This window comes from Paramormyrops kingsleyae, chromosome 11 (assembly GCF_048594095.1).
Source record: "Paramormyrops kingsleyae isolate MSU_618 chromosome 11, PKINGS_0.4, whole genome shotgun sequence".
NCBI classification, from domain to species: domain Eukaryota; kingdom Metazoa; phylum Chordata; class Actinopteri; order Osteoglossiformes; family Mormyridae; genus Paramormyrops; species Paramormyrops kingsleyae.
Window position 1 is genome coordinate 7,456,695 of NC_132807.1, and position 15,150 is coordinate 7,471,844.

General features: G+C 51.9%; 1 protein-coding gene across 3 annotated transcripts in view; it reads left to right on the top strand.

The window, feature by feature from the left end:
- Window positions 1–233: 233 nt before the first annotated feature.
- dmxl2 (Dmx-like 2) overlaps window positions 234–15,150 on the top strand; it is a 31,282-nt gene continuing 16,365 nt past the window's right edge. For 2 of the 3 annotated variants that reach the window (XM_023813963.2, XM_023813968.2), the window contains exons 1-19: window positions 234–879; window positions 4,002–4,127; window positions 4,211–4,282; window positions 4,837–4,915; window positions 5,143–5,287; window positions 6,065–6,131; window positions 6,518–6,690; window positions 7,069–7,249; window positions 7,356–7,530; window positions 7,728–7,937; window positions 8,080–8,342; window positions 8,512–9,193; window positions 9,614–9,735; window positions 9,834–9,923; window positions 10,004–10,115; window positions 10,201–10,320; window positions 11,735–11,962; window positions 12,445–14,100; window positions 14,646–14,756. In XM_023813963.2, coding sequence (XP_023669731.2) covers window positions 793–879; window positions 4,002–4,127; window positions 4,211–4,282; window positions 4,837–4,915; window positions 5,143–5,287; window positions 6,065–6,131; window positions 6,518–6,690; window positions 7,069–7,249; window positions 7,356–7,530; window positions 7,728–7,937; window positions 8,080–8,342; window positions 8,512–9,193; window positions 9,614–9,735; window positions 9,834–9,923; window positions 10,004–10,115; window positions 10,201–10,320; window positions 11,735–11,962; window positions 12,445–14,100; window positions 14,646–14,756 — 4,699 coding nt within the window. In that variant the 5' untranslated portion in view covers window positions 234–792. The remainder of the gene's footprint in view (window positions 880–4,001; window positions 4,128–4,210; window positions 4,283–4,836; window positions 4,916–5,142; window positions 5,288–6,064; window positions 6,132–6,517; window positions 6,691–7,068; window positions 7,250–7,355; window positions 7,531–7,727; window positions 7,938–8,079; window positions 8,343–8,511; window positions 9,194–9,613; window positions 9,736–9,833; window positions 9,924–10,003; window positions 10,116–10,200; window positions 10,321–11,734; window positions 11,963–12,444; window positions 14,101–14,645; window positions 14,757–15,150) is intronic. The other variant, XM_023813965.2, reaches the window with a different exon arrangement.

Sequence of the window (15,150 nt, forward strand, 5' to 3'; positions counted from 1 at the left end):
CCGTGTTTCTGTAATTTGCCATCCTTTGTAAATACAATTAAATATGGCATGGTTCATTTTTAAAACATTCTACTGCTGCGCTTATTTACAATTACGTTATGATTTAGCCGGCAGCATCGAGTTTTTTGATGATCAATGAAGGCATGAGTCGTCATAGCCGGGGTGCGCGCTCCACCAGCTTCTCGGTGCGCGTGCTTGTAGATATAAAGCTACTAGACGAGACGCGACATCGTGACTGTAAAAGCAATTCCCGGCTGAGGCGTCTCTGACTGAAGCGCAGACAGTTATCCTGGCCGCATAAAATACGCGTTTAATGGTGTATTTAGATGACTTTATATATCCGGATTTTCAACACCGCTCGCAGGCGTTTGACTGCTGATTTTCGGTTGCATTGTTGTGCTGGCTCTAGAAATCGTACATCTATGGCCGAGGTCGGAGGCGCCGTGCCTGGGAATGCCGTGCCCGCGCATGCTAACGCCGCTGCAGAGATCCGTTTGTCCACGGAGGGGAAGCGATAATCCGAGTGTTTGTTGATACGGCACGGAGGCGAGAGGACAGTAAGGTACATCCGAGTTTTGGGACTGGCAACAGTAGCTCGTCCAACATTTATCCACGTCGGCATGAAATAAAAACGGAGAGGAGCGTGTTTTTTCAGCAAGCGAGCTCCGTGACAGGCCAGAGACCGATGGGATTGCTCTCTAACAGCGCACCTAGATGGGGAGACGGGAAGGGTGGACGGGAGTCGGCGCTGTGAATTATTAAAGACCCACCTCCGGCTAGAAGAAGGAGAAAATGCATCTCCACCAGGTGCTGACCGGCGCGGTAAATCCCGGGGACAGCTGTTACTCGGTGGGAAGCGTCAGCGACATCCCGTTTACGGTAAGTGTTGTTTTTACCGTGCTGGGGGGGGGGAAGGGTGATCGCTGAGAATCGCGACACGACCCGACCCGGCATCTGTCAGGCATCGGTTTGGCAAAGGTGTCCCCCACCCCTCCGCACATTCAGCCCCAGCGTCACTCGGGCTCCTGTATAACTGAGATCTGCTGTTTCTGTTTGCCTTGCGGATGCTCAAGGTTATCGCAGCTCGGCTTGGGTCTGCTGGGATATTTGGTGTGGCTGGTGTGCGGATACTTAGTTGCATTAGCAATTCTGGGGCGAAGATCGGGTTCAGCAAATGACCTTTAATCAGCCGCCTGGTATAGTGGCGATACCGGGGCGACGCGTTATGTTGAAGGGCCATGCACTGAGGTGAGAGATTGGGGGGGGGGGCGCGGATGTCAGGTCCCCTGATCCAGTCCGATCCGATTCAACCCAGTCCCGTCATGAGAAGCACGGTTTTTTTTGCTTGGTTGCCCTCCTCCCCATCGCCGGAGTGGGTGGTCATCTCGCCTCATGTGTTTGCCTGCATGAATATGATTCATGGCTTTGGGGGGGGGCATGTCATGTCATTCTTAAAATACCCGAATCCACAGACGTCAGATGTGTTGGTGGGTGTCAGAGCAACATGTATCGTCCTTTTCTATAATGTATCCTTCAGTCTTCATGGATTATACATATTTTTAAATAACTTATTATTCGTTTACATGTCTTAATGCATTGTACATGTTGTGTACATGTCTTAATGTTAATTGTGCCCAGTAGTATATTCACAGTTGTGGATTATTGAGTAGTGTGCAGTACAGTAGGCTGATGGTTTGCTTTATCGTTATTAAAAATCAGTGTCAGCAATCAGTGTCACATCTTTATTTACATTATGAAATGCATTTCTAGGCATTATCAGTTTTAAATGTGATGTCTCATGCGGTGAGCTGGAATTTTTTAAAAATGTTTATGAGGGAGAAGTGAAAGTCTGAGAAACTGTCCTGAGAGCGCCGGGTTTTGCTGTGTCAGAGGATGTGGAGAGAATTGCAAATTCACCGCTTGAATTCCGGGATGCCAGCTCCGCTGGGACGGGCTTTACGTGTGTCGATGAGCTTGAATGGTTTGTCCTGTGCGGGGGCTGTTATGGGATTGGACAGAGTGCTTTCCTCATTAATTAAGACAGGGTGTTAGGTGACCGCCGCCTTCGCCACCTTGTCATTATCCCTGCTGCTGGTGACTCGTGCGATGGCAGTATCCAGCTTTGTGGGAGCTGGGCAGGGGCCGCGTCGGTGGGGTTCATGAGACATTCCAGACGTGGCATTCAGTAGGTTTAACGACCGAAGCTCTGCCATCCATTTTAGCGAGGTGTCGCTGCATCCAGTCGCAGTGCCGAAAGCCTTTCAAAGGTTAAGGTGAGCTTTCCTCTGCTGTCCCTGGAAACGTTTCTCTGGATCTTGCTCCTAGCGGCCTTCTGTTTAATGTGTGACTGTCCAGCTGGTCCTCGTATTCGGACATAGGAACGGCTCCGTTGAGCAGTCAGGGCCTTTTCCCCCGGACGCTGTGAGAAACCTGGCAGATCTGGACAGTGCTGGTGTTAAAGGTCAGGCCTGAGATGCGGAACTTAAGTTGGGACACAAAAAAGCTTTGTGTTACATTATTTATGGAATTGAGGCAGGAAATGTCCAAAGCGAGGAATGTCTATTCTGTGCAACTGACAATATGATAGGTTTAGCAGAAAGTAAAGTGTTGGTCTCTGAAGTTAGACAAGCCCTGACACATTTTTCCCTGAATTTTTGTGTGGTTTAAGCACGTGCTCGTTGTGGGAGGGAACCTGAATGCACATTAGCTGTGGGAAATCTGCAGCTGATTCCACATGCAAATATGAGTTGAGTGTAGTAGCTTATTTTTTTAGGGAGGGAGTCCATCTGGCATTGATGCCCAGGGTTTATACAGAAATAAGCACACCGTCGCCCAGGTTAGCAGCAAGAGAAGAGGCCAATGCTGAACTGTTTTGTCCGCGTTAGAAAGTAAAATGAGACCTGTGCCTTTAAGAGTGAGGAAGAAACAGGTCGGTCACTGATAGCCAAATTGTTTTTGTTTTTTTTTGTCTGCTTCCCCATTCCTTAGTGACACGCACCAATGGAGTGAAAGATTTATGAGCTTATGAGCACGAAAAAGATGGCGGGGATGAGATGAGTGCGAGCCCCGCCCACGAGAGAGGTCATTCAGAGGTATTCTGGACGGCCGTCCTGTGTGTGACGGTGACCGGGCTTAATTCCCGCGATAATGTGCGGCGGTGATGACGAGATCCGCAGAGGCTCTCCCCGTCTCTGCCTCCGCACCCCTCCCCACCCGGCGGTGCCAGAGAGGGACTCCGGTTGGGGAGGGGGAGGCTGACCCATGTGACTAGCACACGGCATGAAGTGCCGGATGGCTGCCGTGGCGGACGCTGTCGCTGGTCCCGGCCGGCTAGCCCACTTGTCGCGCAGTTTGCTGAGTGTACGCAGTGCTTCCCCGCTTCTCGTATTTCCATGAATTAATCACGCCGCAGGCTCCTGTGCTCACGACGTCCTGCGGATTGGGTGACGGCAGGACGCTGCATCGTGCGCCGTCTTGGCTCGTTAGCAGTGGATGGGGGGGGGGGTGGGGGGTGTGCAGAGGCCTCGTTCCTCCTCCCAGGATGCTTCTCATGTTTCTTCCTCAGCTTCCTCACCTTTTGGTTTGAGCCGGACGCTCGCATCGCGGTTGGTGCTGTAAAGAGGCTCACTGCCATCCCCGGCGTGTGGGACAAGCTGTCACCCCCAGCCCCATGCCCCCCTGTCCCCCCCCCCCCCACCCCCGTGCCGGACATCACGGATGTATATCGATCCGAGGCTCGTCTAGACACTGACACGGGCCCGCAGGATACGCAAGGGCAGAGTGACGGAGCACAACACGGAAATCCTGCCCCCACGGGTCTTCCGGCACGTGGCCGGTGGGAGGGAGCCTTGGCAGTGGGCGGGGCCTTGTTGTGTCGTCATCATCATCATCATCATCATCGTGTTAAAAGGACTAGTAAAAACATGCCTTTATGTGCCCTATTCATTTATTTTTATGTATTGTTTTTTTTGTTAATATTCCCCTTTCACTGTTTGCCGCAGGCCTATGGCTCCGGCTGTGACATCGTCATATTGGCCAGCGACTTCGAGTGTGTACAGATCATCCCCGGAGCTCAGCATGGGAATATCCAAGTGGGCTGTGTGGAGTGTTCTCACCATCTGGGCAGAGTGAGTGCCTTCCCAGCAGATCTCAGCCTGCGTTCCCGCCTCGCCCATGACCCCCCCCCCCTGACCCGCGCCCTCTCTTCCAGATCGCCGCGTCCTACGGAAACACCGTGTGCATCTTTGAGCCTCTGTCCACGGCCCTGAATAAAAGGCACAGAGTGAGTGCAGCCTTGTGTCCTTCCTGGGGCCTCGAGCCTCGTTCTGGACTGACGTTGTGCTGTCAGCGTGGTTAATTACTGACGATTATTGACGCCTTTTCAGATTCCTCAGCAGCCCATTGGTCGCTGGCTGTCTGAGTGACGGGGACAACGTGCTGTCACAACAAATGAAAATATTTATTTTTGGGGGTGGGGGGGAAAACAGCAGCTTGAGGTGAAATCACGAGACGGCAGCTGATTGTTAGGCGCTGGGGCAAAGTTCAGCCTTAAGGAAAGATAAGTCAAAGTGATGCCCTGTGGTTATGATAAAAAGGACTTTTTTTTATAAGAATTGAAATGTATATGTCACCATAAGCCTCTTTTAGATAAGCAGTTAGGATAGATGGATGGATGGATGGATGGATGAATGGCTGGGTGGATGGAAAGGAATCAGTCATGTTTCCTAGCTAATTGCTACCTGATTTTCACAATTGCTACACCTGTGCAGGCAGGAAGTCTGCTATCACGATGTTGCCTGTCGATTTGAACAGTGCCCCCCATTTCTTTCTTAACAGCAACTAAACTATCAGTGGCAAAAGACGGGACAGTTTTTCCTAAATGCCATGACCTACAACTTGGCGTGGGATCCACAAGGTAATGGATCTCATTCCCAATCTTTGCTGGGCTGCATGTTCTTTTAATTGCGTAAAATGGCAGGACTACAAATAATTCCATACACCAAGCGGCGGAGGCCGTTTGAGTTTGGGTAAATGGAGGAGCTGATTCTGACAAAGACCCGCATTAGATGTTACTCATCACCCACAGCCCTCATCTTTAATGGCATTCTGTGTTTAATGCACAAACCTGTCCCCCCCCCTTAGGTAACCGGATCCTTGCTGCGACAGAATGCCTGCAGCTGTGGGCCCCACCCACCAGCGACACCCTCCTAGAGGAGGAGGATGGCCAGGTGGCGGAGGAGAAAATGCACCCGGTGCTTAATGACTGGAACTGCGTCTGGTACTGCAAGTGAGTGTCTTTGTTCTGGCCTTTATCGTGATAAATGCCAATGAAAATAACGCAGCAGACTGATGCTAAAGCCCCATAACGTACCTGGTTAGGAAAACTAGGGCCTGAAGGCATTAGGGCGGTAGCTCTGGCTTAGCAGGGCTCCAGCAACTGTTGCTCAGCTCCTGCTTATCAGGGGTTACTAGTTACTGGATAGGTGACCTGGATTTTCTGGTGACTAGTTCCCAGTTAGGTGACCTGTCTCTCCTTTTGACTAGTTCCCAGTTAGGTGACCTGTCTCTCCTGGTGACTAGTTCCCGGTTAGGCCACCTGTCTCTCCTGGTGACTATCGCCCGGTCAGGTGACCTGTCTCTCCTGGTGACTATCGCCCGGTCAGGTGACCTGTCTCTCCTGGTGACTAGTTCCCGGTCAGGTGACCTGTCTCTCCTGGTGACTAGTTCCCGGTCAGGTGACCTGTCTCTCCTGGTGACTAGTTCCCGGTCAGGTGACCTGTCTCTCCTGGTGACTAGTTCCCGGTCAGGTGACCTGTCTCTCCTGGTGACTATCGCCCGGTCAGGTGACCTGTTTCTCCTGGTTCACTCGCTGCTGATTAGGTGACCTAGATCTCCTTCTCCTTACACTGTCTTCAACACAGAGCTCCTGTCCAACCTTAAAGTACACTCTGTGTTTCTCACTGACTGAAACGTCAATATTCCTGTCATCTGGAGAAGATCATTAACCTCACTGCAATCCTGTCTTTTCTTCTTCTTCCTTCCCACTCGCTCTCTCAAACCCAAGGACGGCCGTGCCCGTGAACATAATGAAGTGGTCGCCTGATGGAGAGTACTTCGCTACAGCTGGGAAGGTACAGAGTCACCGCCACCATTAACGGGAATGGGAAAAGCAGAGGTTCACCACAAGCCTTTATTCAGCGCATTTTCCGCCCTGACCTTCACATGTAATGGAATGTAATATATGATAAGAAACTCCATCAGTACATCATAAGACGAAGGTGTTTACAGAGAGGGGTTATATTTGCAATTTTTAGATTAATGGTATATTTGCTGTGCGTGAAACCTGATTGATTTGAAGCATGGTTATAAATCATTTTACAGGGAAATGTCGCCTTCCAGTTTAGACTTTTAGTATATAAATGGTTTTGCGTGTTCTGCGATGTGTCCTTGAGCTGGGGATATCGATGTGTTTGCCTGGCTTTGCACTGCGCCGCATAACCGCATCTTTCTCGTGCAGGACGACTGCCTGTTGAAGGTGTGGTATCCCACTACGGCCTGGAGGTCCGCTGTGGTGGTCCCGGACCTGCCCGACAGGAAGATGGCTGCTGTCCACTTCTCTTTTGTGTACCTGGCTCACCCTCGCGCCGTCGCTGGCTTGTCTTGGAGGAAGACGAGCAAGTACATGGCCAAGTAAGCCCCCCCACCTTCCTAAATATCCGTATGCCGTGTAGACTCCGCCCAGCGCAGCGCAGACTGATGGGAAATTAGGCGTGACAGGGAAGCTGTTAATGGTAGAGTATAGGAATGTTTGGGTCATGAAAGGCTCACAGAAGCACTTTTCTTGACAGTGTCAGGGTGCACAAAACAAGTGTTGTTACTGAGATGTGGAAAATACAGATTCTTTGTTATGTAATTTATATTCTAGCAGAAATGCCTCATGGGATTATGGGAAATCTGCCAGCTGTCAAATTAGAGTACAAGTAATATGGGTGTATTTGGTGCTGTGAGGACTTAGCTTGTCCTGCCGAACAAGGCCGGTGCCTCCCATTTCTGTGCTGCGCCACACAGGGGCTCGGTCTGCAACGTGCTGCTGACCTCGTGTCAGGACGGCATCTGCCGCTTGTGGTCGGAGACGCTGCTTCCGGAGGACAGCCTGCTGGGGGGGCACATCTCGGAGAACGCCACCAGCTTCAGCAGCAGCCTGCCCAATGCCGGGGGTCAGAAGGATAAGATCCAGCACGCTCTGGAGGTCGGCGGCGCCGCTGACCATGTCTCTCACCGATGATCCGCTTCTGACGCCCTTTGGTTCGGTTCGGTTCTGTTCAGTTCTAATAGGCTTTTTTGCGCTGTGACAGTCCATCCACCACCTGAAACACCTGCGCCGAGGCCGCAGAAGATCCTCTGCCTTAGTGGCCCACACAGAGCTCCTGCCCAGCCAGCTAGGGTCGCACGAAGTCCACCGGCACATCTCTCACCATGCCAACGCTCTCTGCCACTTCCACATCTCCGCAAGCATCAATCCCAACACTGGTAACCAAAATGGGCTGTTTGTGTTTGGGGTGGTCCAGTAACATCATCACATGTGCCACTTATTGTGGGGGCTGTTTCATGGGTTAATGAGAGTCTTGGCCTAGTTTTGAACTGTAACCATCTCTTTATTTGATGTTCCCTAATCGACACGCCACCTAATTGTATGTCTGCTGAGCGTATGTTCTTCTCGTCTTCAGACGTTCCATCAGTGTTGGCTGGGTCGGCCTTCTCTGCTGACGAAGCCAATGGTGGCTTTGTGGTCCATTGGCTGAACAACAAGGACCTGAGCTTCACCACCTCCATGGACCTCTTCATGCAGCAGCTCCGGAAGGTGTCCGAGCATCACCTGGAACAGGGCGCCTCCGAAGACATGGAGCAGGACACCCCCCAGGCCAAGTTTGACTTTGGTATGGCCCATCCACACCACAGTGCGGTCTGCAGGGGTTTGTTCACAACCTGATGGTCAACACTCTGTTAACAAACTAATGATATTATAGGAGTGTATTTGAAAAATGCCTTATTTTATGTATCAAAATGTCTTTGATTCAGACCTCGATGAGATGTCTGACAAAGGTTCCTCTGAGCACGAGGAAGGGGAACCGGACGGGAGCACCAAGGCTTCCTCACCTGGGTCCAGCAGCAGCGCTCCATTACCTGCAGTGCTTCTGGACAGGAAGATGGAGGCTCTCAATCTGGAGTGGAACAAGAGCCCAGACATGCTTTTCACCATCCACCCCATTGATGGCTCCTTCCTGGTGTGGCATGTTAAGTACCTGGATGAGTACATCCCTGGGATTTTCAGGCAGGTCCAGGTATGATTTGTCGCTACACATCCAACTATATCTGTATACTGTGGTTTTTATTGGTGTAATGAGCACACCCAATTTGATGGTGGGGATTAGTGTTGTAGAAGTTGTCTTGTTTGAAGTTACTACTACCTGTTAACTATGAGTTGGACATCATCTCTTGTTCTGCCATCAGGTGTCCTTCTCGTCCCGCATTCCTGTGGCATTTCCCACCGGTGACGCCAACTCCCTCAGCAAGAACATCATGATGTATGCCTGCACCTTCTCGGAGCTGGAGAGCAATGGTGCACTGGACCAGGATAGGCAGGCCAAACGCATCCGCGGGGGTCCCTCTGCCACGGGCTGCTCCCCGGCCCCCATCATCGGCCCAGCCGTCATGATGGTGTCCAAGCACGTCGATGGCTCCCTCAATCAGTGGGCGGTCACCTTCGCTGAGAGGTCGGCCTTTGCCTCGGTCATGACCGTGTCACACAAGTTCCGCTACTGCGGGCACCGGTTCCACCTGAATGACCAGGCGTGCCACACGGTGCTGCCACTGCTGCTGACGTCTTCGCACCACAACGCCCTGCGCACACCCACCACAGACAGCTCCTGGGACTCTGAGAAAGATCTGGACGTCCTTCCGGCCGTCAAGCCTGCGAAGGGTTTCTCCAGAAAGCAGCTGAAGAATGCGGCTACGCGCACCTTCCACGACCCTAACGCCATCTACAGCGAGCTGATCCTGTGGCGCGTGGACCACATCGGGCCGCTGTCCTGCACGGGCGGCGTGTCAGAGCTGGCCAGGATCAACTCGCTCCATACCTCCGCTTTCTCCAATGTGGCCTGGCTGCCCACGCTCATCCCCAGCACTGTCCTCGGTGAGCACGGCCTGTGTCCTGTTGTGGACCTGTGGATGATTGGGAAATAAATATATGGAGAGTGTGAATGTTGCAGGAGATAAGCCTCTCCCTCAGTCATAACTCTGTGGAGAGTATAAAGCAAGTTCATCCTATGTTAGGAAAGAGAGAGAAGGGGGGAGGGTGGTGGAGAGAGAGGGAGAGAGAGAGAGAGAGAGAGAGAGAGCAGGAGCTATGGCCCACTTCTTGTGTTTTGGTTTTGCTGATTTTAAGACTAAGCAGTTGTTGGCATGTTGCTGAGTTCACCTTTCTGACTCATGACAAAGGTGCCAATAAGCATTTCATAATCCAGTCCCCACATCCTGTGGATCTCTTTGCCATCAAAAGCCTCTTTGACTGTAAATACTTTTTGTTTTGCACCCATAAAACTGTCACTATCAGGCACCTACTGCAATTCAGCGAGTGCCTGCTTTGTGGCCTCCGACGGGACCAACCTAAGGCTCTACCAAGCCGTGGTGGACGCACGCAAGCTGCTCGACGAGCTGTCGGATCCTGAGACCTCCGTAAGTCCGCCGGGCGAGCCCCTACCTCCTCCTGTCCCTATATGCTCAATCCTCCGAAAGAAAAACACCCACCCACCTGTCGTCCCCCCCCCCCTCAGAAGCTCGTTGGCGAGGTGTTCAACATTGTCAGCCAGCAGTCCACCGCCCGGCCCGGCTGCATCATTGAGCTTGACGCCATCACCAATCAGGTGAGCAGCTCCGCCGGCGTCCGCGCTGGTGGGCGATCCCCCGTGGCCTCCTTCTGATGTCCTGCTCTCCTCCACCCCAGTGTGGGTCCAACACCCAGCTGCTGCACGTCTTCCAGGAGGATTTCATCCTGGGGTACAAGCCTCATGACGATGACACCCCTGACATGTTCCCATGCTTTCCATCGTCCAACGGTAGCAGCATAAAATTCTAATAGTTGAGAAAAAGAATCCATTTTGGCAAATCATTATTTCTGACGCCATGCTTTGTCCAAGACAGGATGCCTGCCCCCTCCTTTCTCAGAAAAGTTCTTCCTGGTGGTTATCGAGAAGGACGAAAACTGTGACTCGGTGCTACAGATGTGGCACCTGCATCTGAAGTCCGTTCAGGCCTGCGTAGGTGCGTGTCCTGCGAGCGTCTCTACTCATCCTGTGTGCTGCTGGTTGGAATATAAGGATGCATCTACACATCATGATGAATCAATTATTAAGGCTGCGATTTAGCTGCATCGATCTGTAATGTCAGAATCAATTATAGTGGATTCTTGGGGCCTAGATCCTCCTTAAAGGGACTCCAACTTTGGAGTTGTGCATTCTCGCATTCACTTACTGCAGGTAGACATGCAAAGTAGCAGTGCTGTCATGGAAATTTCCGGAACGTAAGATGGCACAGGATGGGTCATAATCAAATAAGAAACTCTACCTGATTATCTTTGTGCTTTTGGGAATGTAACCCTCTGAGGCAGCTAATTAGCTAGCAAAGTAGAAAGTAATGTTAGCCCTGGAGATGCACAATATATTGGTTAAAATATAACTATCGGCTGATTATTTGTTAAAAAATCAAGATTCAATGCGTCAGTCTTTGCAGATATTACCGGCCGATATTTAAACTTCATTAGTATTCAAAGTTGGCCACACAAGAACTAAGGACACAACTCCTAAAATAACAGGGATGATTGCATTGGACGATCAGACATTTCCTGTAGTGGAGGATGAGGGATTTTGTTGGCTAATTCACCTCTTACAAGAGGTCTCAATGTACAGGCCTGTGACATAATAATAATTTATTATTAAATCAAATGGAATCAAATTATGGGAGAAATTAGGGATTTCTGATGCATTTAATTGCTCTTTAAATCAAATTGTTGGCCCCAAGGCCATTTGATTCACACCCCTAGTTGCAGGCACTGCCTGTGTCATGGTTTGCCCTCCATTTGAGGCATGAGGGTGGACGTGTGGGTTTTTGGCTGTTTATGACACAGTGGGGCAGCGTGGGTTGTGGATGATCTGTCCCGGGGGTCTGACATGGCCCCTCGCTTGCAAATCGCGGAGAATCCCAATGTCACTAAACTCCATTATCACTTTCATTGTTGGACTCTCAGGTGCCATTTGTGACAAATTACAAATGGGCTTCTCTCATAAATAACACGGGGAAAATGCCAGGCAGCCATGTGGTGCCTTGAGTTTTAAAGGATAGGATTAGTTTGTCTCTCAAGTCGTTGGAGCATTAGAGCATTGGAGCGTCATTCTACAAGAGTGTAATGTAGAATGTACCCTGAAATAAATCGTGCGAAGCCCCCGTGGTGAAACGGAAACATGAAACGACTTTCCTCTGAGGAAGTGGTTGTACTGGCAGCAGGACATGGAGGAGAGGAATCAGTGATGAATGGATAGTTTCCTGTTAGTGGAGATGTTTAAGAATAAATGATCCAAATGTAAAATGAGTTGAAGATGCTGGTGGTTAGATTGTACTAATGAAGATGGACAAACACAGACATATGCGTGTGTAAGGGGAGACGACCCATTTCTTTCAGAAAACACCAGGCCCCAGACATTCCAGAACCAGCTGATGGTCCCCCAGCAGCAGGGCGTCATGGACTCTTCCCCAGAGACGTCCCCTGGACAGAGTCCACTGCCCCGTTCCTCCTCTACTGCCAACCTGCAGTCTGCCAGCAAGCTGATCCTGGACTCCAGGCTGGTGTACAGCCAGAGGCTGGACCTGCCCACCGGGGTGGAGGTCATCCGTGCCACGCCCTCTGCAGGTCAGCTGACATCTGCGATATGGGCGACACCTTTACTAAATGATGCAAAAATTCACATACATTATGTGTCTTAAGTGGTGTCTTAATGAGTTGTTTTTGTTTATAGGGTTTATGTTTACATGTATTGTGCCCAGGAACCCTGAACTAATTAAATCTTGTACAAAGGCTTGCGGGAGTTTTACTTACACAATACTGTTCTGAGGGCCGAAGGAGGCAGGACCAAGACATCTGATTTGTCCCACTTTTTCTAGTTGCTTGGACCCACTTCTGACAATATGATTGGTGATCTCTCTAAACCAGTCATTTTTCCTTTTGCCCTCAGAACATTTTTGTCTAAGTTAAGCTGTACAGAGCTTTGTTTTTTTAAATTTGTGTTGATTAATTGGAGAGTCCGCTGTGAAATAAAGTAGGAAGTGCTCATGGCCCTGAAAGGTTGGTGTCGCAGGTGTACTCTCCTAAGATGCTTCTTTTTGGGTTTAAAGGGCACCTCAGCTCCTCGTCGATTTACCCGGTGTGTCTGGCTCCCTACCTGATTGTGACCGCCTGCTCAGACAGCCGTGTACGCTTCTGGCGCTGTGTCCCAGAGGCGAACCCAGCGGCAGGGGAGCCCGAGGCGAGCCGCATGTACCGCTGGGAGCCCTGGCTGCTCCTGAACGAGGAGGAGGACGACGACAGTGCCGTGTGCGTAACCGGCCGCCCCGTGGCGGTCAGCTGCTCGTACACAGGCCGCCTGGCGGTGGCCTTCAAGCAGCGAAGCGACAGCTGCGCACCCACAGAGTTCTCCATGCACGTGTCCATCTATGAGTGTGAGTCCACGGGCGGCTCCGAGTGGGTGTTGGAGCAGACCATCCACCTGGATGACTTCACCAGGGTAGGCAGCGTGCTGGGTCCCAAGGTCAGCGTGGACAGCAACCTGTTTGTGTACAGCAAGGCCGACCCGTACGCCTGCCGGGACATCCTTCAGAGCCCAAACATCAAGCACTTTGTCCACCTGGACTGGCTGTCAAAGGAAGACGGATCCCACATCCTTACGGTGGGCGTGGGCTCCAATATACTCATGTACGGTCGCATCTCGGGCATCGTCAATGAGCAGCCAAGCGGCAAGGACGGCATGGCCGTCATCACACTGCCTCTGGGTGGCAGCATCAAGCAGGGCGTCAGGTCCCGGTGGGTGCTGCTCCGCTCCGTGGACCTGGTGTCCTCCGTGGACGGCACGCCCTCGCTACCTGTCTCTCTATCCTGGGTGCGAGACGGCATCCTGGTTGTGGGCATGGACTGCGAGATGCATGTCTACGCCCAGTGGAGGCAAGACAAGAAGCCCAGTGACGCAGAGGAGGACAGCCCGTCGGACAGCATCTTTACCGGGCCCGAGGCCCGATCCAGGTCCAGGAGCGTCGTGGAGGGCAGCGCGGGCATTGATGATGCTTTCCGGACACCTGCCGTCATCCAGGACGGGGGTCTTTTTGAGGCCGCCCATGCACTGTCTCCTACGCTGCCCCAGTATCACCCCACCCAACTCCTGGAGCTGATGGACCTCGGGAAAGTGCGTCGCGCCAAGGCCATCTTGTCCCACCTCGTCAAGTGTATCGCAGGGGAGGTGGCGGTGGTGAGGGACGTGGAGGCGGGAGAGGGCGGGACCAGACGCCACCTGTCCCGCACCATCAGCGTCAGCGGCAGCACAGCCAAGGACATCATTCTAGCTGGCCGGGAGGGGGGGCGTGACTACACAGAGATCAGTTCCATTCCACCGCTGCCCCTGTACGCCCTGCTGTCCGCCGACTTGGACACCTCCTATAAGAGCGTCGAGGAGGCTGCCAAAGGTGCCAAGGGCTCAGACGGCGATGCCGAGAAAGCGCCCGGGGACCAGTACGCCGACCTGTTCCAGGTGCCGACCGTCACCACTGACGACTTTGTCAGTTTTGCGTCCGAGAAGAAGGAGAAGTCGCGAGTCATCAACCTGTCCCAGTATGGCCCAACCTACTTCGGGCCGGAACATGCCCAGGTACTGTCCAGCCACCTGATGCACTCCAGCCTGCCGGGCCTCACCCCTCTGGAGCAGATGTTCCTAGTGGGGCTGGCAGACACTGTGGCCACCACCAGCGCCGAAGTCAGCGGCACCTCGGACAAGCGGTATGCCGGTGAGTTTGGAGCCACGGGCTGTTGCTCTGCTTTGGTAGACAGTGAGAACTTAAACACTTTGGGTTCCCTAACTCCCTGGCCTCAAAGTGTTGGCAGGAGACCTGGAACCTGAACGAGACATTCCAGCTACTGAGGCAGCCAAGATGCCACATTACTGCTGAAACAGACCAAGGGTTTTATCGAGAAGGAGGACCTGTTCCTCCAGGCCTTTAGGTTGCCTTTGGTTTGAGAATTACAGGGCTAGCCTAGTCCCATTTCCAGCATGAACCATAACGTTAAATAAGGTTACCATGATTACATTGGCCCTAGAACATGGTGTCCTGTCTGCTGATGCAGGATTGTGATGTTCAGACATCCCAGCCTTCAGACGCTGCTATCTCGGTATAAACCCTGTGCTTGCTTTCCTGAATGAGGTGATTTGTAGCAGTGATTAGGTCTCTGCTCATTCTGAAGCCTGGTCCAATGCGACCGGAGATTGGGTGTGGGCCAGGTTATGGGTTCAGGAGTCACCCTGAGCCTCCCTTTCCATGCGTTTGACGCGCAGGGGGCGAGGCCCTGGATGAGTGCGGCCTGCGGTACCTGTTGGCCATGCGGCTGCACACCTGCCTGCTGACGTCTCTCCCACCTCTCTACAGGATGCAGCTTCTACACCAAGGTAGGATGCGGGCATCTCTGCCGGCATACAAGGAGAAGGACCCGAATGAATTACTCATGCATTGCTGTACTGTCCTCGATTTTCACAGTGAGCTGTGTACCTGAGCCCAGAGTTTCTCCTCAACTCCACACACCAATCATATCACTGTGCAGAAGATGGTGCTCGTGCTCCTATCTTCTGCGCAGTGATACAACTGGTGTGTGGAGTTCGGTAGAAGACAATAGTTCCTAAAGTAAACTGCTCACTACAAAGTCTATGGATTTTCTTGAGTAACTGGGTCATGATTTCTGGTAAGAGTCATTGCTGTTGGATTTTTCAAGTATATTTTTCTGGTGCTTTTTCACCACAGAAAGAATGCCATTCACTCCCGTTATATTCAAGAGAAACCCAACGT